Genomic DNA, 22,106 nt, shown 5'->3' with positions numbered 1-22,106 from the left:
CTAGCCCAGTTTGTGGCATATAGTCAGTGGTTCATAAATTCTTATTGAGTTGAATCCAGCAAGAATTTTTAATGTGCATATCCTATTCACAAAACAGAAAGCAGCCCCTGCTTTCAAGGAGTTTACTTTTATTGGGAGGGGGGGAGGATAAGGGAAGAGAGATAAGACTTGTAAACCTAATTGTAATTATTTGAAGTCAGAGACAAAACTAACAAGAATCAGGAAAAGCTACACTTGGGAGTTAGTACGTGAGTTGAAGCTGAAAAGAAGCCAGAGATGCCAAGAGGCAAAAGTGAGCCAGGGAGTATGATGCAGTGGCATGGAGATTGGAGCTGGAATACTCTTAGTTTAGGGAATAGCGAGTGAGACAAACTAGCTGGAACATACAGTTCATAAAGAGAAGTTATATAAAATAACCCCAGAAAGGCAGACTGGAGTGAGATTGTGGAGGACTTTAAATGCCAACTTGAGAAGTTTATATTTTATCTTAGAGCCACTGCAGGTTTTGGAACTGTGTAATGACATGATCAGACTGGTGACCTTCTAATGTGTCCTGTTCCTTTTGAATCACACATACCCTTCTAGGGCTATGTTCCCGTTGTAGATTTCATTTCACCAAGTCTCAGTGATCCCTGAGGCTGTCTTTCTTTGCTTTAAGAACTCTAGTTTACAAGATCATAGATCTAGGACTGGACAGAATGTCAATGACCATGTAAACTAATTCTTTTACAGCTGAGTAAAAACTGAGGCCCAAGGGATATTAAGTGCCTTCCCCAAAGTCATTCATTGATTGTTATTCATGTTTTCTAAAAGTTGTAGACCCATCTGAGGACTGGGGGCTTCTCTCCCTTGCTTTTGTTTCCTGTAAATTTGGGCTATTTCTGCTGTTTTTCTTATATTATAATTTATTCCTGATAATATTTAGCTTAGTGAATATACACAGGCAGTTTTCTTCTTCCAACTTCCTTTTCAATTTGAAGTCCTTTTGATTAGATTTTCAGAACACTAGGCAATTGAATTATTTTTTAATTCTGAACTTAACAGTCACCAAATAAAATGAGCATTTCCATATATAGTATACACACATATAGATTACACATGAAATTGCAGGTCTCTATTATGTATGACTTGCTTTTCTAAGTATATAATAAGTTCACCTTGTGTCTTTCAAAGCCATTCTACTTATCTGTGATTCCTGCTGGTCTCCTTTCTTAAGCATTTTTTAAAAAATGCTTCAATGACCCTAGTTTGGTTTTTTGTTTGTTTTGTTTTTTGGCAACTCTACCCCTAATTCCCTCTTGCCCAAGAACCCTATCTCTTAAATTGAAAAAAAAAGAAAAAACCCTTCTAAGAAATATGCAAAACAAATTCCCACATTAACCGTGCTAGAAAATATATTTTATTCAGTGTCTTGAGTCCATCATGTCTTTATCAGAATGTATGTAGCATGCTTCATCAGTCTTCTGAAACAATGGTTGATCTTTGCATTGATCAGAGTTCTTAAATTTTTCAAAGTTGCTTATCTTTACATTATTGGTTCTGGTCACTTTACTTTGTATAAGTTCAAACAAGTCTCCCCAGGTTTCTCTAAAATTTTTACTTTCACCATTTCTTACAGTGCAATAATATTTCATTACATTCATATACCATAATCTATTTAGCCATTCCCCAATTGGCTCCCTGCCCCCTTAGTTTAAAGTTCTTTGTTATAGTAAAATTAAATGCTATAAATATTTTTGAATATGTATCCTTTTCTTTTTTCTTAGGCAAATGCATTTCTCTGGCTAGGAACCCGTCAGCTCTGTGATGAAACTACAGTACATAAATCCAAATCCCATTCACACATATCATTTTCTTGAACTGTTTATTTTCTTCATCTGCCTTTATTTCTGAAGTACTTGTGTCTGATCAGCAGTAATGATGAAAACACTATCTGCCCCCAAGGTCGTCAGTTTCTTTTCCAATAAATCATAATTATTAGCAGTATTTTTTTTATTCCTTTCTCAGACTATCATTTGTACCTATATGAATCACCTTAAGTAAGTAGCTGCCATCATGTTTAGCTGGTTTCAGGAAGTTGTTTATCAAGTTTGGGAAATAGCCGACCTCTCTTTTGTTGTCATCAGTGAGGCAAAAACCTGCTTTACTCTTCCCTCAATAGAATCACCAGCTACCACATTGTTCTCTTCTTCCTCTGACCCTTGCTCTCTCAGCCTGCATAAGGATCTATAGAATTATCTATAAGGATCTTTAGAATTATTCCTTGGAAGGCAAGCGCCTGTTTCCTGAGAGGGACCAACTGTCTCCTCCTAGTGTAGACTCTCATGTTCAGTAGTAATACTTTCTTTTCTCTTCTGTGTCACATCCATTCACCATTTAACTTCCTGACAGATCAAGAATCCCTTCTGCATTTGTAGAACCTTTTCTTTGTTGTTGCATTAAGCCTCTTTTTACCTCTTTATTTTTAAAAGAAATACCATTCTCCTTGATAATCTTGAGCATGAAGTGTTCTTCAAGTTCTTTTACCTTCTCATTAAGAAATGAGACTAGCCTGTACTTGGAGCATAGATAAACATCATGCATTCTATGCAAGCCACTGTAAAAAATATTCCGTGCTCCCTATATTTTCTAGAATATCATCCTCAATCCTTTATCATTCTTTATGTTATCTTTTCACCTTGTCCTGTCCCTACCTCATGATCTTTTTAGAGTTATAATTCAATCAATAAGTATTTAAAGCATTTATTGTGTATTACATGCTAGGGATAGAAATATAATTAATAAAAACATCCCTATTTGCAAGTGCTTAAATTTTAATAGGGAATATATATGCACACATATACATATGTGTCTTTACATACATCTATGCCCATGTATGTATATGTACATGTGTGTATGTGTGTATAGAATAAACATACAGAGAATAAATAAAAACTAATTAAAACACAAGGTGATTTGAGAGGAAAGGCATTAGCAATTTGGGGATGAAGAAAAGTTTCATGTAGTAGATGGTGCTTGAGCTACATTTTAAAGGAAGAAAGGGTTTCTATGAGCCAGAGAGGTAAGGAGGGAGTGCATTTCAGACTTTCAGGATGGCCAGAGCAAAGGCAAGAGACATGAGATGTAGTGTCATATGAAAATAACAGAAAAGGCAGGTTTGGCTGGATCACAGAGTGTGGAAAGGGGACTAATGTCCACTTAGACTGAAAAGATTGGATGGAGCCAGGTTATAAGTGCTTTAAAAGCTATGTAGAGAAATTTGTATTTTGTCGTAAATACAAAAGGAAGCCACTGGAGTTGAGTGGGTAGTCACATGACTAGATATGCATTTAAAGAAGATTAGTTTTGCATCGGTGTGTAGGGTGAGCTGAAGTGGTGAGAGATTTGAGTCTGAGAGGCCAGTCAGGAAGCTATTGGAACAATCTAAACATGAGGTGATGAGGTGATGAGGTCCTGAACAAGGTGGTAGCTAAATAAATAAGAAGGAGTCAGATGTAAGAGAAGTGGAGGTAGAAATAGCAAGATTTGACAGCTGATGGAATATGTGGGATGAAGGAGAACAAGATGTCAAGGATAATACAGAGATTATAAACATGAGAGACTAGATAGATGTTGGTGCTTTTGACAGATACAGGAAAGTTTGGAAGGAGGGAGGATATGTGGGGAAAGATAATGAGTTCAGTTTGGGACATGTTGAGTTTGAGTTCCGCAAACTGGAAGATCCTATTTGAAATGTCCAGTAGGGAATTGTTTATGGAAGATCTCTGATGGGAAAGATTGGGACTGGATATTTAGATCTGAGTCATCTGCCTAGACATAATACTTAAAGACATGGGAACTGATGAAGTTAGTAAGAAAGAGTATACAGAGAGAAGAGGAGGTGAGAGGGTCTAGAACAGAACTTTGGCAAACACCCACAATTCTGGGATGTGATATAGATCGGTGCTTCTTAAACTGGGTCACAGCTCCATATGGGGTTGCTTAACTGAATGAAGAGTCACAAAAAATTTGGCAATAGTAAGAGATTTCTGAATGTGCAACAACCAAAATTTTATTCAAAATCAAATGATTAATGAATCTAAGGTGTTTCTGGCAGTCCTTGTCCATTGCATCACACAACTTCACTGCAGCCTTGGTTCTGAACACTCAACATGAGCACTTTGCACTGCGCATGCCATGACGCCACGTATTGCCAGTAAACACTGCCAAAAACACCTCAGCTCAGATTTAAGACTATTGTATGTTATGAATTGCAGTTTTTACAGTGTTTTACATACAAAATTATTAAATGAATTTTCTCTTGGAATTAGGACAGAATTTCCAACAATTTCTGAAATGGCTCTAAATAGACTTCTGCCATTTTGTACTGTGTATTTATGTGAAGTGGCATTCTCAACATTGACAATTATAAAATCAAAATATCGATCAACTCTGAAAAATATCAGATGTGCTATGTCCTGCAGTATCAAATACTCTGCCAAGATTTAATTCTTTATGTAAAAATAAACAAGCACATCCATCTCATTAGCATGCAAATTTGCTTTCCTCTTTAATAAATGGTAAGATTATATGCATGCCAAAGAATTGTTTTAAAATAAATTTCTTTATGATTTATTATCAGTAGATGTTTGATTTGTATACCTATCTTATATACTCATATATCCAGGGTTGCGTAAAAATTTCTCAGGTGAAAAGTGGTCACTAGTGGAAAAAGTTTAAGAAGCCCTGATGAGCCAGCAAAGGAGGTGGAGGAGTGGTCAGATAGGTTGGAGCCTCTGGGAACTGAAGCAATGACTCTTTGCTGGAGGCTTCTTAGAACTGTATTAATGACTTTCCCTGCTCTAATACTTCAGGGAATAGTAATCTCGACTGTCTCCCCTTTTGGGGAGCTGATGAAAGTTGAAATCTTTGCTTTATTCCTTCCTTAGAGCCTACAGTAATCTGTATTGCTGACACTCTTTGACTAGGCTAAAATCAGGAGCCAAAGCATAGGCTTTGTCTCTCTCTAGGCTGCTGTTAGTAGTAATGAACTCTGTAGTAATGGACGTCCTGGACTCAGAGATGTTGTGAGTCATGTGGGATCCCAGAATTGGAAGGGACCTCAGAGGCCATTTTTAGTCCAAGCCAGACCTAAATAAGAATCCCCACTACAACTTACCCTATAAAGAGTCATGATCTAGCCTTCGTCTGAGACCTGTAACGAGGAGAAGCCACTATTTCCAAAGGCAGGCCTTTCTATTTAGGGATGACTGTCGTGATAAGGAAGTGTTTCCATACATCAAGTTGAAATCTGCCTCTCAGCAGCTTCCACCTATTTCTCCTAATTCTACCTTCTGGTGCCAAGCAGAAAAAATCAGATGTCTTTTCCATGTTATAATCTTTCAAATATTTTGACACTGTATTGTCCATTCCTCTCCCTTCCAAATCTGCTGTAAGCTAAAACATCCTGATTCACTTCAGCTGATGCTGTGTTGTTGACTCCTTTCATCCTCCTAGTCTTACCAATATCCTTCCTAAAATGTGGCATCCATAGTTGAACATAATACCTCAAAATGTGTCCTGACCAGGACAAAATGGAATGAGACCATTATCTCCCTCATTTTGATCACTTTACCTCACATTGCAGTTTAGAATGACATTAACATTTTTGGCTATCTTGTCCTGCTGTTGACTTACTGAACTTGCAGCCCACTAAAACCCCTATATCTTTTTAATCAGTTCAGTGTTAATTAAGTACCTTCTATGTAAATACAAAGATTAAAGCAACACAGTCTCTACCCTAAAGGAGTTTATGATAATCGGATTCAACGAATCATTTTGGTTTACTGTATCTTTAATAAAGAAAAATAACAATAATAATATAATTGTTGGAACTTTTTAGGCTATGAAAAATACAACACGATCAGAGCAGACCCATCACTATGTTTTTTGGAACGAGTAGGAAAACCTGATGAGAAAGCAGTTGCTGCTGAACAGAGAGCAAATGATTACATGGATGGGTATGTGCAATTCTTAAATTGTCCCAGTGTAAGCTTTTTAAAAGCAGAATCTATATTTCTCTATGTTCTAGCCAATACTACGTAAATACAAAGTGGTGATGTTAAATAATTATTTAAATAATAAATAAAGGAGAAATAAGATCCTCAGAATATGTATCAAAACTATATTTAAACCGGAGAACTTCTTATTTTTTTTGTTAAGTGAGCATGTTTAAAAAAAAGATGATTGGTATAATCAGAAGATTATTGGATTCACAATTGATAGACCTGGGTTGGAAGGTTGGTTCTTCCTCTTACTAGATGTGAAAGTTCAGGTTGACTATTTAAACTTTCAGCTTTGTTTTCCTCATTTGTACAATGGAGAACTTTCACTGCCTACCTCACAGAGTTCTTGTTAGGGTCAGAAGAAATGATTATATAAAATGTTTTTAACCACAATTCCCTTTTCTTATGTTTGAGTAATCATAATTGTTATCCTCCTTCATCTACAAGACACTAATTGTGCTGTAGTGGTGAGGCAAATATAACGGCCATGTGTGATCAGCAAGTAAAACTCAACCCTTACCAACTTACACCCACTCTTTTAGTGAATTCTTCATCTTCTTCCTTGAAGCAAGTAGTTTGAGGCCATAACAGAAGTATCATAACATGCCAAGTATATGAGAAGGAGGAAGAAAGGATAAGAACGTGAGACATAGAGGGTTGTGAAATAATCTGTTCATTTGCTTTCATAATCATCCTTTTCTCACTAGGAGGAAAAAAGTGAATTACTTTTCTGAAACCAGCAACATGACAACTCAAAATGGCAGTTTTTCATACTGGCAGGGCATGAAACCCTCTTCTCGGTTTTCGGGAAAGCAAAGGAATAGCCTGACCCAGGGATGGGGAACCTACAGCCTTGAGGCCACAGGTGACCTTCTAGGTCCTTGGGGTGGGACCTTTTGACTGAGTCCAAGTTTTACAGAACAAATCCTTTTATTAAGGGGATTTGCTCTGTGAAGTTTGGATTCAGTCAAAGGGTCACACTTGAGGAGCTGGAGGGCCACATGTGGCCTTGAGGTCACAGGTTCCCCACCCTTGACCTAAGTTATTAGTTATTTTCTAATACAATTACCACATAAAAACATCTGCTTTATTTAATGAAAAAAAGGTTAAAATCAGATTCAACAAAAGTGACATTAAAACAGCAAATGTATTCCAACGATGAATACAGTCAGTGATTATTTAATACAGTTATGAGCAAATGATGTCAAATTTGAGTCACCATATTTTAACTCTCAACACTTAACACAATTTGCCACCATCTCTGTTAGTCAGCCTAGACTTATGGCACAGATGAGGTGTGTCATTATGCTGCTTGCTATATTTGAGCATGAAGGGTACAGACCAGGAATGGGAAACCTGCAGCCTTGAGGCCACATTTGGCTTTCTAGGTCCTTGGGTGCAGCCTTTTGACTGAATCCACGTTTTATACAACAAATCCTTTTAAGAGGATTTGTTCTGTGATTTGGGTTCAGTCAAAGGGCCACACTTGGAAGACCTAGAGGGCCACGTGTGGCCTCAAGGCCACAGGTTCCCCACCCCTAGTATAGACTCAAAGCTCAGTAGTCTTTCTGGAGGTTAAAGCACCATATCTATTATATTTCTCAATGTCACTCATTTTGGCAAGTATAATAACTTGATTTCCCCCCAGATTGTAACTTTAAAAATATTAAAATGACTAGAGAGTGTGTGTATGTATATGTATAAATAATATTTGACATATTCAGCAATTAAATTTCAATTTAATTTTCTTAAATTTTTATCATTTCATTTTTTAAAATGAAATGTCATTTCTTAGTCATGGATAAATATGTAACTATTTTGAAGAAAAAATCCACTGGAGCATCTGAAAAATAATTGAAGCAAACACAGTAGAGATAGCTTAAGTAGCAGAAATATAGATTAACACAAAGTCAATAGCTCAAATCCAAGAGATGCAGTCCATTATATTGATCACTAAGATTCCCAAGTACTGCTATTGGTAGAGAGGACAGACAAATGTTTTTGTTTTTTGTATGAATGCTTTAACTGAAGATAGTATAAAACCTAATAAGTTGAAACAATATCTTGGAAGTATGCATGCAGAATACATCAGCAAGACAAAATAATTTTTCCAGAGGAAATAAGGCAAAACATACTTTGTCAGAAACCATGTCTATAATACCAGAAGGATTGCTTGCATTGTTTAAAGTTGCTTACAAAAGTGTTAAGTGTAAAAAGTCTCATTCCATAAGAGAAACTGTGATGCAACCTGCAGCTTCTAAGAAAGTCCAAATGATGCTTGGTGAATTATATGAAAAACAGCTTTGAATGGTTCCATTTGGAGATTACCCATATGTCTGAAGACCTTTAAAATCAGTTGGGAAACTAAATATCTTGCTACTTTGCATTACAAGTAGATGAAGCAAAAAATATAGTTAAATATGCTCATTCAATTACATATGAATGACATGTTAGCAAAATTGGTGGTAGGGAAGATTTGTTACTTTGCAAGCCTATTCATTGCAATGCCACATCAAAAGAATTTTATTTCATTTTATTTTTTTTTTCACAAAAAATTGATATGTAGGAAAATTTACTTCAGCCTGTCATGGAGCTCAGTGGCTTCCAGGAGGAAATACCGAACTCCAAGTATTAATTTAAAATGTGGTTTCCTTATGCAATTTGGACACAGTTCATATTTTATAACCACCTGTAATATGAGAAATATGAAGGTGGAGCTAACTACAGTTTTTCAAGTTGTTACTAATCACCTTCATGCTAGTCGATTAAAAAGATGGTTTTCTTTGCAAAATTCCATGACAACATAGGTGCAGAGCATAGGGTAATTCTGTATTATGGAAAAGCACACCAGTTTCTTATGTAAAAGTACTTGGGTTTACTTTGATATTGCCATTTTTCTTACTAGTAGCAATAAATATTAAGCAGAGTCATTCAGATAACAAAATATGTCCTGAAACTTGAGTGGCTATTTTTTTTTAAAACCAAGTACTCTAGGGGTAGCTAGGTGGTGCAGTGGATGGAGCACCAGCCCTGAAGTCGGGAGGACCTGAGTTCAAATGTGGCCTCAGACCAAACACTTGACACATACTAGCTGTGTGACCTTGGGCAAGTCACTTAACCCTGATTGCCTCACCAAAAAAAACCCCCAAAAACAAAAAAACAAGTACTCTAAATCAATCATAAGATCTTCACATTCATACTGTGATCGAAAAAAATAAGGTAACTACATTTATGAAGAAGTTATAGCTATAGATAATCAATTTACAATTTGATGTTTCCCAGTGTAAAAAATACCTGCTCTGCAAATTATATGTAAGAAAGTAAAAAACCTACTTATTTATCACTTCATCAGTCTATAGAATCAAATCTTATTTTAAAGACCTAGATATGTATAAATATAAATAAATAAGAAACTCATTTTCCATGGATGAATATACGTTTAGTTTTCTTCCATCTGAACAAGAACATTTAAAAGACTTGTTTTATGATAGTTTGTTGAAACAAGCTTTTGAACCTTCTTATATTTTAACTATGACGATGAAAGAATTTCCTGGTTTATTATAATAATGCAAATTATTAGTGGTTGAAAAACATTTACAAATAACAATATCATCTATGTGATAAAAAACAGGCCCACTCATTGCATTACTGTGATAATAATTATTTTTGTTATAAGTATGAACTTTAAAGGATTTTTAATGAATTTAAGTAAGTAATTGTATGCTTAAGATGATTCTGTTTTATAAAATTGTTAAAAATTATTAATTTTATTAAAATACTAGTAAGAAAATCATTTGTGCAGATCATTTTATGGAAAAAAAAAGCTTCTTGTTTAGAGATAAGAAGAGAGATTACTGCATAAAGTTTGGAAACTACTGGCCTAAGGAATGGGTGGTGATTTGAGCCAACCTCTTTCCTACTGTAGCATTCTTAGTCTCTTTTATTTGGAGGATGATTTCAAATTCCCTATCTTTTGCCTTTTCTAGTTATGGGATCTATTTCTGTTACAGAAAATGAACCAAATAATTCTTTCATTTAGACTTTTACAGTTTGTCTTATTAAAGTGAACCTTGTGCATGGAAGTAATTGTAATGCATATTGGTATGTTACAGGGATGTGGAAGACCCAGAATATAAACCAGCTCCAGCTATGTTTAAAGATGACATAGAGGTATGTTTTATATCATATTTAAAATCCTCTATTACAGCTGTCTTGATTTCCATTCAGTTTATGGTTTATTTTCACATGTAACTCTATAGTTTCAATTTATATAACACTTTTGTTTCAAGATAGATAACTAAGCAAGGTCATTTTAGCAAGTATTTGCTTAAGTTGGAGTTGAGGCACATTAGTCATTGATGGTTACAAATATAAATAGTATAAAAGCAGCTTCACATTTATTTTTTGTCATAGTCACTTTTACATAGTAATATGTGACTGTCATGTGTGACTAGTATCAAAGATTTAAGCTTATCATTATAAACAAGTTATAATAATTATTCCTTTTCATATTAATACTTGAAGTTTCTGAAATTTCTTTAGTGTGGGTACTGAATCTACAAATGCAATCCTACTCTGTGCCTTACTAGATTATCTTTGGGAGTTGCTGTGGGTAAAAAAAAATTCATCAAGTTGTAGCCTTCCTATTAATGAGACTCTTCTAACTTCATTAAGCTGGTATACAGGTGACAGACAAATATTCTGTCACTGGATCCATACTGATAACTTTTCAGCTTTGTCAGACCTGACAGAGCTTATATTCTACTGGTGTAGATTTTGAGATCCCAGAGTCACTTCTGCACTGTTTTCAGGAATCACTAGATTTCCTTTTCATATAACTTTCAAATTTCAATTTTGACCAATAGTTAAAGAAACTATGATTAACAAATGTTTTAAAGTTAGTCTTCATTATTCATTGACTTTTATCTCTATTAAAATACATATTTAAAGCCCCTCAGGATTTCTTTTTTTTTCCTTTTTTGTCTTGGAAAGTTCCAACTTAATGAATGTGATTTTTGTTAGGTACCTGATGAGTTTAGTTTTGGATGTGCTGAATTTAAGTTAATGGTATCATATTCAAATAGAAATATCTTATGGAAGATTGAAATACAGACATAAAACACAGGCATAACTTTCAGGCCCTGAGGAAAAGGATTCAGGAGTAATCTGAATTTACGTAATGAAAGTATGTGGAAGTACATGAACTCACCCAGTAAGTTTAGAGATAATAGAATGGGGGAAGGGGTGAGGTCAGGTCTTTGGGAAAACTTTCAATTGGGGGCCAAAGAAAAAAAAAAGAGCCAGCAGAAATGACAAGAAAAGAAAAAAACAGTGCATAAGAGAAAAAAAAATTTCAGTAGTGGATGTCTCAGGGAGGCCAGTTAGAAGGAAGAGAAAGAAAAGGAAAATGAAATCAGCAAAAAGGAGATAACAAAAGTAAAATTTTGTCATTTCTAAGTTAAAGCAAAGAAGAGCCTCTGTTGTTAAAATTACAATATTTTCTTTCTTGATTTGTACTTCATTGTTCTGACTTGCTTATAATTTATGACCATATGATAACCCTAACTCAAAAAATTTTGATTTATTTTTAAAGGATGATGTTTCATCACCAGGAGATCTTGTAATAGCAGATGGAGGTAAAATACATTTATTTCTTTAATGATTTTTTGTGAATTTCCAATATCATGTTGCTATTTAACTGATAAACTATTGTTAGAAACACGCTTGAGAAATAGTGAATGTCAAAGCAGCAAAATTTATTACAGGAGGGTCTGAAGGAAGCCTTTACGTTTCTGGCCTGAAGCAGGCTGCACTCTTGTTCAGGGAGGAGTGAGCACTGAGTACAGAAGCGAGAGAAGCTTTATTTAGGTGCAAGCCCTCCCATCAGAAAGCTGGTTGGCCCACTTTCTTCCAGGTCACAATCTTCCTCATACACACCTCATATATTTGCTCCCTGATGTATTTAAACATGTTACCATGCATCCAATGATCTGTCAGTGAGGCTCTAATTTTATGTGGGATGTGTCAGTTAATGTTTTATTAGCTAATTAAGCATGCGCAGTAGCAAGTTTGAGCTGACCAGTCATTGACCCCAATTGATTTGAGCCGGATTGGCCCTTATCCTAAACTTACATTTTTCTTGAACCTACCAGCTTACTTCTTATTGGCTAAGCCCACCTGCAGTGCAGTTGTTTCTTTCTATTGAAACAATTTGGTTATTTTGTACTCTCAGCACTATTCTATCTTTGTGGAAACTTAACCCTTACCTGACTCTCATACTATGATAAGATTGTAATTGTAGAACTAGTTGATCTCCAAGGTCCCTCCCAGCCCTAAACTTCTATGCACCTTTATCAGTATTTTGAGAGGCACAAGTCAGGCTGGAGGGGAGTTTTATTTAGATTGGTTACATTCATTGATGAAATAATAGTCTTTGCGACTCTTTATCTCTTTAGCCTTATTCACTTTTCCTGGTCAGAACATATTTGTTGTACTTAGTTCAGTTCCAGCTACCATATTTTAAGAAGAATATAGTAAACTGGAGAGTTACAAGGGTGGATGATTGGATAAGTAACTCGGAGCGTTTCACATGGACAAAACATTTGTGGGGAGCAGTTTGAAGGAGAGACAGATGGTGCAAGATAGTTGTCTTCTAAACATTTAAGGGATTGTCATAGAGAAGACAAGTTACATTTGTTCTTGTCCTCTTAGGGAAGGAATAGTAGCATTTTGTATAGTAAGAGAAGGGAATGAACATTTATATAGTGCCTACTATGTGCTAGGCACTGTGCTAAGCAGTTTACAAATATTACTTCAGTTGAGCCTCTTGTTAAGTTATGGGTCAAACTAGATGGATTCTAAGGTCCCTTCTGATTCAGAAATCCTATGATTCTTTAATTCTGGGACTTTTTTATGTTCCATATCCTCTACTGAATGTAGAGATCTTATTGGCAGATTAATGGAATTTTAAATTTGCTATTGATTACTGGATCAAAGATTTTCATAGAATTAAGAGTTTAATTTTTTCAATTTTTTTAATCAAACTAATGTTTTGAGGTTTTATAGTTTAAAGCACACTTTGGTTGTTCTTTTAACACCAAATTAATTTTGTTCTCTGTTCTTAACATGAAGTTCCATGCTCTATCACCCAGTTACCTTTTTGGGTCATGGCTGTGACCTAACTTCCTGCTGCAAAGAATGGGGAATAGGAAATGAAATCTGCAGAAAACTGGCCAGAAAGGAATCTCTTCATGTAAACCTACTTCTTGAATCACAGTTTCCCATCATTTGCCTAGTGGCTGATTAATAATCAGAGCCTCAGCCCCCATTCACCTAGATAGGTTAGCTGTGCCAGTATTCTCCTTCATTGCCTTGTGTGATTACATCTTGATTTACAATGTTTTGCTCTTGGACAGTAAGTTGTCATATTTTTAATGTATATTTGGAAATTTAAAGTTTATAATTAAGTACTTTAGTGAATCTGAGATCTAAATGATATGAGTATTTCTCTTCCATGATAAAGATTGCAACCTATCAGTGCCTACATATCCTGTATGTCCTTTGTCCATGTCCTCCCATTGTCTTCCAAAGGGTGCTCTTGAAAGACTCCTTCTAAATATCTTGATATTGCACAGATAAAGCTGAAGCACACAAGTTGTACTTTATTTGTTCCTCATTCATGCAACATGATTGGCCCTTCATTTTATTGTCAAACATTTCTTTGACCTATGACGCCAGAGTTATAGCATTATCACATTGTGGTCCCTGAAGCAAATCTTTTTTAAAACTAAAGGCTTCTGAGTTGTAGGAACACATTGTCATTAATTAGCAGAAATGACATTACAGCTGGTTCCTGGTTTAATTTATTGAGATAAAACTGTAACAGACGTCTTTAATCTAATGTGATCCAGTTTCTCATGGGGTTTTGATTTGGTTTTTGATTTGTTTAAATTGGAAATAGAAAAATAATAAGGAAAGATATTATATATCTAAGAGCTAAAGTTATAGAAGCAGCTAGGTGTGAATAGAATGTTGGACCTAGAGGCAGGAAGACCTGAATTTGAATCTAACCTGCCTCAGACATTTTCTATCTGTATAACCCTGGGCCTCAGTTTCCTCAATCCATAAAAAGGGACTCATAGCACCTCCTTCACAATGTCGTTGTAAGGACCAAATGAAATAGCATGTTAAATGCTTTTAAGATCTTAAAGTTCTGTCTTAACTGTTTTTTCCCTCCGTGAGTCACAGACTATTAGAATAGGGATATTTCAGTCTAGAAGAAGTATGGCATAGTGGATAAAGGGGATGGCTATGTTTAAAGTTGCTAAGACTTGGGTTTATGTCCTGCCACTGACACAAACTTAGCTTTGTGACCATGGGCAAATCACCTAATCTCTGAGAGTACCCACGCAACTAAGAGACTAGAAGTTGCAGACAGGTTGCTGATCTACATCAGTGGAAAGAGTTTCCACACTAAGTATTCCCTACATTGATGAAATTACATCCAAATAAAGAAAGAAATATGTTTATATATCTTTACATATTTACATATTTTATATAAAAAGTCCCAAACTAGCCTGTTGCATACTTATACTTTGAATATATTCAAATACTTGAATTCTAAAGTGACAAAATAATTTTGATACCTTATTGAATTTCATTGTAATAAATCTAGTTCTGTATTTACCAAATGGAATTTGTCATGATATGAAAATTAGATATTTGAACTTGATTAATATGACACAATTGCTTTTTGTTTGAAACATTGGTTAAAGTTTAGTAAAATGTTGTTGCCTTATATTCTAGTATTACATTATTTATTTACATCAGTTAATGTATGTCTTTTCTTTATTATTCAGATGGCCAAATGATGGAAGGAGACAGGATTTATTGGCCTACCCAGTCTGCGTTAACCACACGCTTGCGCCGCCTTATAACTGCATATCAGCGGACTAGTAAAAATCGACAAGCCCTGCAGATCCAGCCAGCATTCTCAGTACAGGCCAACGTGATGCAGCCTCCTTATGAAGAAGCTGCTCTTAACCCTAAAATAGCTGCCAAAATTGAAAAACAGCAGAGGTATGATGAAAGTACCTGTGTTAATATTTAGTATGGCAGTATGGAAATTTGTTTTTGAAGGTGCTAAGATAGGATTGCATCTTGATTGTTGCTTCTTAGCAAAAAGAAAATTATTTAAAGAACTCTGAAAGAAAAAGAACTTCTGGGCAAATTAATCAAGTGTATGTAACAAAAGTTGTGTCACTAGCTAAACTTAAAATATAGGTATTTGAAACCTGCAGTGCCAGTTTTTCTCTTGTCATGCAAATGACCACAGAACTGGTAATCTCAATGAAATTGAAATCAGCTTGTAAAGAAAAAAATTTAATGAAAACTGAAATGTGAACCTCAACAAAAGTACTACTACACATCTGAAGGATAAATGATGCTATTTGCCATCAGATGAATGTGACTATTCACGTATTTCTGGCTTCCTTCTGTTACCAAATACTCAAACTGTGATTTACAGACCCGCTTATTTTCATTTCTTTATCATCAATTCACTTGGACTTTGTTACAGTCTACTCCTGTCCTCACCATTATACTGAAACTTTATTCTTAAAAGTACCGATAATTTTTTCTTAGTCCTTGTTCTCTTTGCTCCAAACCCCATCTTGGCTCCCCACCCTAATTTTCCTGTTTCTTTCTCTTTTTCATCATTCAGTCACCAAGTCTCGAAACTTAATAATAATCTTGACCTTTGTTTTGACTATCATGTCTTACGATTCACCAAATCCTATCAGTTCTGAATGTTGTCATTCACATCCATTCTTTTCATTCTCATTGCCTTCTATTTTAGACCTTTATTATCTCACAACTGATTTATTACAGTAGCTTCCTAACAAAACTCCCTGTTTGTAGTCTTCTCATTTTTTTTGTGAGGCCTGAAGCTGAAAATTCAAAAGCAGGATATGGGATTTGAGATCTAATATTCCTGAACCTCATTCATACTGTATACTAAAATCAAGCTTTGTAAAACTGATTGTTTTCTATCTTAGCAAATATTTTAGCTTCTGCATAAAATTGAGAAAGGTAGTAAATTAGGAAAGTTGAATATATATGTAGTCCATCTGGAATAACCAAATAAACTTTTCAAAAAATAACTTACCATAATTACAACATCCAAGTATGTAAGTAATCCACAAAGGGTACAGGAATTTTTAGCTCTACAAAACATCGGGATTTGAATTGAAGATAACCTGATGTTACATTATAAGCACAAAATACAAACTAATTCCTCTCTCAGTCTCTGGTTACCATACAATTAACTTTCTCTACCTATTTCCCTCCAACCCCACAAAGTTGTGAAAGCAGTGACTAGCAGTGTAGAAAGATGCCAAATGAAAGGAATAAACCATTATTTGAATTGTAATATGAAAGGCTGGTTTCTTCTTCATCCAGACAGTTTTAGCCACTAGAAAGGAAAGAGAACACAAAGAAAGAGAGGCAAAGTTTAGCAATGATCTACTTATGACATCTGGTTAAGAGGAAATGAATTCCTTTCCTATAGCTTTATTTGCTTCACAGAAGCTATTAGACTTAATGGAATTTTTTCTTAAGATTCCAGAATCCCAGTAATTATTTTCAGATATTACAGCTTCTGTTGCTATTCCTTCAATCTGTCCACCATACCACATGCAAATTAATCTTCCTCATCTCTGGTTGGAGGCTTTCAGGGACTCCTTATGACCCAAAAAATATAAAAGTCCAAGATAATTAGGTCTGTCTTCAGAAACCTTTACAATCCTGTACCAGCATGATTTCTCAACATTATCTCCTACTTTCCCCAAACATATGCCCCCCGTTCCAACTATTTCAGAGCCTGTACTTTGCTCATGTTGTTCCCACCATCTGAGATGTCCTCCATCCTACTCTTTATCTAGCAAAATTTTAACCATCCTTCAGTGTTCAGTTCATATTCACATCATGCATGAAAACTCCCAAACAACTCCAGACTATAGTAATCTTTACCTCTTCTGAACTCTTACTGTGGTATTTCTTCTCTGTGCTAATTCGGCACTTAATGTACTGCCCTGCAGTAGTTTAATTTTTCATGTTTATATGTCTCTTTTCACAACTAGGTTAAAATTCATTGAAGAAGGAAACATTTTTATACTTTTTAGTTTCCCATAGTGTCTGGCAATGATGTATTCCCACTACTATCACCCACAGTCAAGTCTTGACTACCTGATATAGACTTATTATAGATGCTTTAACTAACAACCCTGCTTCTATATTCTTCCCCACTCCCCCCCAGTTATTTCAACTCTTGCTCAAAAAAAAGTACTATGGTTCCCCATTTACTACAAAATAAATCTGTATTTCTCAGCCTAGCATTCAAGACCCTCTGCAATCTAGCTCCAGGTTATCTTTCTAGCCTTTTCTTCTGCTATTCAGCTTGCAGGAGCCAATCTGGAGTACTCATCATTCACCCAGCGTGAATGATACCTTCTTGTTTTTAGGCTTATATGCATGCTATTTTTTCTTCTACCCCTAACCACCAATTTTCCTATGTTAAAATCTTACTGTCCTCTAACACTCAACTTATATGCCATCTGTTCCATTATACCTTCTCTGATAACCCAGCTAAAAGAAATTTCCTCAGTCATCTGAACTCTATATTATTTATGGTGTAGAACTCATTTGGTATATATTTCATACTGCTTTTGTCAATATCATAGCCATTACCATATTGCAAGCCTCTTGAGGCTAACGACTATTACTTTTATAGTTTTGTATCATTCACAAAGCTTGGCACATTACTTTGTACATAGTAGGTACTCAAATATTTATTGACTGATTCAAAAGTAGACAACTTAGTGAATATTTGAATAAATGAATGAATGAACCAGTTATTTATATATGTATGTGTGTGTATACATATATATATATATATATAAAATGCTATTACCATGAGTTTAATCACTGAGTTTTTTAAATTCATTTGACTAAATTCTGATTAGTATGATCTAAATACAGTTCAGACAAATTTGTTTGTGCTAGTTACTTAAATATGTGGTGTTCTTTCTTTCAACTTGATAAAAAATAGATGGACAAGAAGAGAGGAAGCTGACTTTTATAGAGTTGTGTCTACTTTTGGAGTGGTATTTGATCCTGACAGAGGACAATTTGACTGGACAAAATTTAGAGCCATGGCTAGGCTTCACAAGAAAACTGATGATAGCTTGGAGAAGTACTTATATGCTTTTATGTCCATGTGCAGGAGAGTTTGCCATCTTCCTTCCAAAGAAGGTTCGTAAAATCTGTCTCTGCATGCCTAAAATGATTTAAAAATCTTGTGTAATGACACATTTTTATCCCAAATCACAAAAGCATTTATACTTTAATTACATTTGTAATATTCAGTTCTGATTATTTGTTTTAATACTACTTTTAAAAAATCTGTACCTTCTTATTTAAAACATTTGTTAGGGAGAAAAAATGGCAAGACTAATAATAGGACTTAATTGAGGAGATGTAGAATTAACTTATACTTGTTTAGAGTGCTGCAAAATACTTTTATGGCTGTTACCTCATTTGATTTTCACAACAACCCGATGAGAATAGATAAAGAAGATATCCTTTTTCTAAAGATGAAGAAATTAAGACTCAGGAAGGCATATTGCAATTTCATTTTGGTTTGTAATCAGTTACTTGTTTTTAGTGTATAATGCCCTATTTTGAAGTGTTTGATTTCTTTTCATGTAGAATTGGTGGACCCAAGTATTTTTATCCAACCCATCACAGAAGAGCGTGCTTCTAGGACTTTGTATCGAATTGAGCTTCTGAGGAAAGTACGAGAACAGGCTCTCCGACATCCACAACTATTTGAACGCTTAAAACTTTGCCTGCCAAATCCAGATTTGCCAGTCTGGTGGGAGTGTGGCACTCATGATAGAGATTTGCTTATTGGAGCTGCTAAGCACGGCGTTAGCAGGACAGACTATCACATTCTTCGTGATCCTGAACTTTCATTTATGGCAGCTCAGAGGAACTACAGTCAGAGTAAAGTGACTCATTCAAGGACTTCTACTCCACTTACACAACAGTATCAAATGGCGCTGTCTGCTTCCCCTCTGGCTTCTCAACCAAGGTTACTGGATACTAAAGGGAATGCTCTTGAGGATACAAAAGTTAAAAGTGAAAGCCTTAAAGAGGAGCCTCAGTCTTCTGGAGAGGAATCTGTTTCTTCTGAAGAAATCGGAACAGGAATAAAATCTGAACCTTTAAGTCCAAAGAATGGTATTTTGCCACAAACTACTGGAGATCCGAAGTCTGCTGGAAAGATTGAAACAGATAGGCGCATGGTTGCAGCCAGGACAGAGCCTCTAACCCCAAACCCAGCTTCCAAGAAACAGCGACTGCCCAAAAGGGGGTCCGAGTCCAGTTCTGATTCAGATTCTGATTCTGACAGATCATCTTGTTCTTCCAGATCATCTTCTTCCTCCTCTTCTTCTTCTTCCTCTTGTTCTCATTCTCGGTCAGGATCTAGTTCTTCATCATCTTCATCTTGTTCTTCAGCATCTTCTTCATCCTCCTCTTCCTCTTCCTCTTCCTCCTCTTCTTCATCCTCATCAGAAGAAAGTGATAGTGAAGAGGAAGCACAAAAGCGAGGTAGGAGCATATATTATTATTGCTATTTTAGACGTCCAGAAAATGGTAAATGTGTTCATTTACTGAAAACAGTTATGTTTAAAATGTCCACCAAATTGAATTTTATGTAGTAATGTTTTATTTTAAAAGTACTAATGAATAGCAAACTAGAATCTCTGATAATAGCCAGGTGGTATGGTATAACTGAAAAAGAATTGGCTGTGGAAATGCAGGATGCGTGTGCTCCTCTCCAGGCTCTGCCAATTACTAATATTGTGACCTTGGGCAAGTTCCTTTACTGTTTCTGTAAAATAATGGAGTTGAACTAAATGATTTTTAAGGCCCCTTCCAACTCTTAAAGACAATGTTAAAACCAATGAGTCTACACAGTAATGATACATTCTCTGTCCAATGGAATTTGAAAGCACTAAAAAAACCATATTCTCGGCATTCAGTAGCAGAAAAGGAATATTGCTGCTTATTGGTACTGCTTATTTGGCTACTACTTCATAGTCTTTTTCTAAGAATATCTTAAATTAATTATTGTAATCATTCCAGAAATAGGAGTAACCAGTGGAATGCATGTGGAAAATATTCTCTAACAACTTAAATACTGCTTACCAATTTCAAAGATTAAAAAAAAAAGGAGTTATTCTTAACAGACCATATCACAAGTAATTTCCTAGGGGAAATACCATTTTTAAAAACCATGCATTAGGTTTTCCCGTTGAATTTTGTTTTTCTTTTCAAATAATTCTTACAAGTGACAAGTAAAACTTAAATACAAACCTGATTATAAAGTACCTAATTCAATTCCACAATTGTTTATTAAACACCTACAATGTATGCTTAAGCATTCAGGTAGATAATGCTAATTGTTATTTTTAGCAGAAGGCACCACTCACATGAAATCATATGATGAGGAAAGTGTTGCATCGCTAAGCACTATACAAGATGAGACCCAGGATAGTTTCCAGATGAACAACGGAACTCCAAATTCTGCTTACATCTTACAAGGTGGATATATGCTGGCTGCTTCTTATTGGCCAAAGGTAATTTAATAAATGAAATCTTCATTTTTCTGGATTTTTATTTGAAATTCTAATATTAGATTTTTTTTGTTTTGTCTTGTGTAATAAGGCAACACCTGAAAACTTGACAGATATTTTGAGGGTAACGAGGAACATAGAAATCATGCAAAATCACTCCCTCCCAAGTTATTGTTAAAAAGATGTATATTATACATACAAATGATTTGTATAGACAGTCTTCAAATTATGAATATGTAGCATTTCAAAAGTTAATCTGTAAATTGGTTATTGGAACTTAGAACACATTTTATTAGAACATTTATTATTATTTTCCAACAGGAGTAATGCTATTTATACTTGGTAGTTAGGCTCCTCAGGCCAGCTCACAAAAGCCAACTTAACTTAAAATGTACCTGAAGGTACCTTACAAATAGTACTCCAGAACCCAACCACCATATATACTAGTGATTCTATGTTTCTCTTTAAAATTGCATAAAAATTTGGAACTTTAGAAACCAAGAACATCTTTTCCTCCATCATTGAATTGAAAGCAAGGATTCAGTTCCCTAGCTCCGTGACACTAATAGTGACTCTATAATCAGGGGCTTTAGCTCTGTCAGTGAGGGCATTAACAGTAAGGAGTTAGGACAGTCTTACAAACAGCATTGAGCAACTCATATGGGGGCTCAGAAGTAAAGAAAAATAATGGTGGGGCTACCCACCAAGCGTAAATGCTAATGGACACTTCTGAAGCCTGGGTTGGTTCCCTATTCACACCCTTTCTTCTAGATATATAATATATAATATTATATATGTATTAATATATATATAATATATAATGGATTGGCCTATCTTCTTCCTTTTTCATTATTAAACATACCACATTAAAAAGCTCTCATGCAGTGTTTCCTCACCTTCCCCAATTTATCCTCTATACACACACACACACACACACACACACACACACACACACACACACACACACACACACACACACACACACACACACACACACACACCCCCATACCCCCATACCCATACCCCTGCCTTCTCTTTATTCATTTAGACACTAAGGAAAAGCAAGTGTTAATGGGGATCTTTGGATCCACAAAGGATTAAAGATTTAGCAATACTTTAGAGCATTTTATCATAGGTCCTACACATTTTATTATGGAAGCTCTGAGGTGATGAGGTCTAATAAATAAGGCTTGAAAAAAATGAAAGAGATGAGAATGTACAGAGGGGTCAATGCTTAAAAAATAATTGTGGTTCTAAATGGGCAGCAATGTGGAGAGGTAAAGATAGATCAGGGCCAGGTGAGAAGGAAATAGGGGGCAGGGCAGGGAATTTCTACAGAGAACAAGGCTCCCTGACCCTTCCT

The 22,106-nt window shown here is 35.3% G+C and overlaps 1 protein-coding gene across 10 annotated transcripts in view; it reads left to right on the top strand.

Annotated features, from left to right (window-relative positions):
• Positions 1-22,106, top strand: part of CHD9 (chromodomain helicase DNA binding protein 9) — a 247,294-nt gene that overhangs the window by 200,524 nt on the left and 24,664 nt on the right. For 8 of the 10 annotated variants that reach the window (XM_027869720.1, XM_027869721.1, XM_027869723.1 and 5 more), the window contains 7 exons: positions 5,882-5,999; positions 10,157-10,214; positions 11,638-11,680; positions 14,903-15,122; positions 18,151-18,353; positions 18,810-19,715; positions 20,583-20,746. In XM_027869720.1, the coding sequence (XP_027725521.1) occupies positions 5,882-5,999; positions 10,157-10,214; positions 11,638-11,680; positions 14,903-15,122; positions 18,151-18,353; positions 18,810-19,715; positions 20,583-20,746 (1,712 nt within the window). The remainder of the gene's footprint in view (positions 1-5,881; positions 6,000-10,156; positions 10,215-11,637; positions 11,681-14,902; positions 15,123-18,150; positions 18,354-18,809; positions 19,716-20,582; positions 20,747-22,106) is intronic. The other 2 variants (XM_027869724.1, XM_027869722.1) reach the window with 1 other exon arrangement.

The sequence above is a fragment of the Vombatus ursinus genome, unplaced genomic scaffold (assembly GCF_900497805.2).
Source record: "Vombatus ursinus unplaced genomic scaffold, bare-nosed wombat genome assembly UNPS02014793.1, whole genome shotgun sequence".
NCBI lineage: Eukaryota > Metazoa > Chordata > Mammalia > Diprotodontia > Vombatidae > Vombatus > Vombatus ursinus.
The sequence above is the reverse complement of the archived record's forward strand: the minus strand, read 5'-3'. Positions and strand labels throughout refer to the sequence as shown.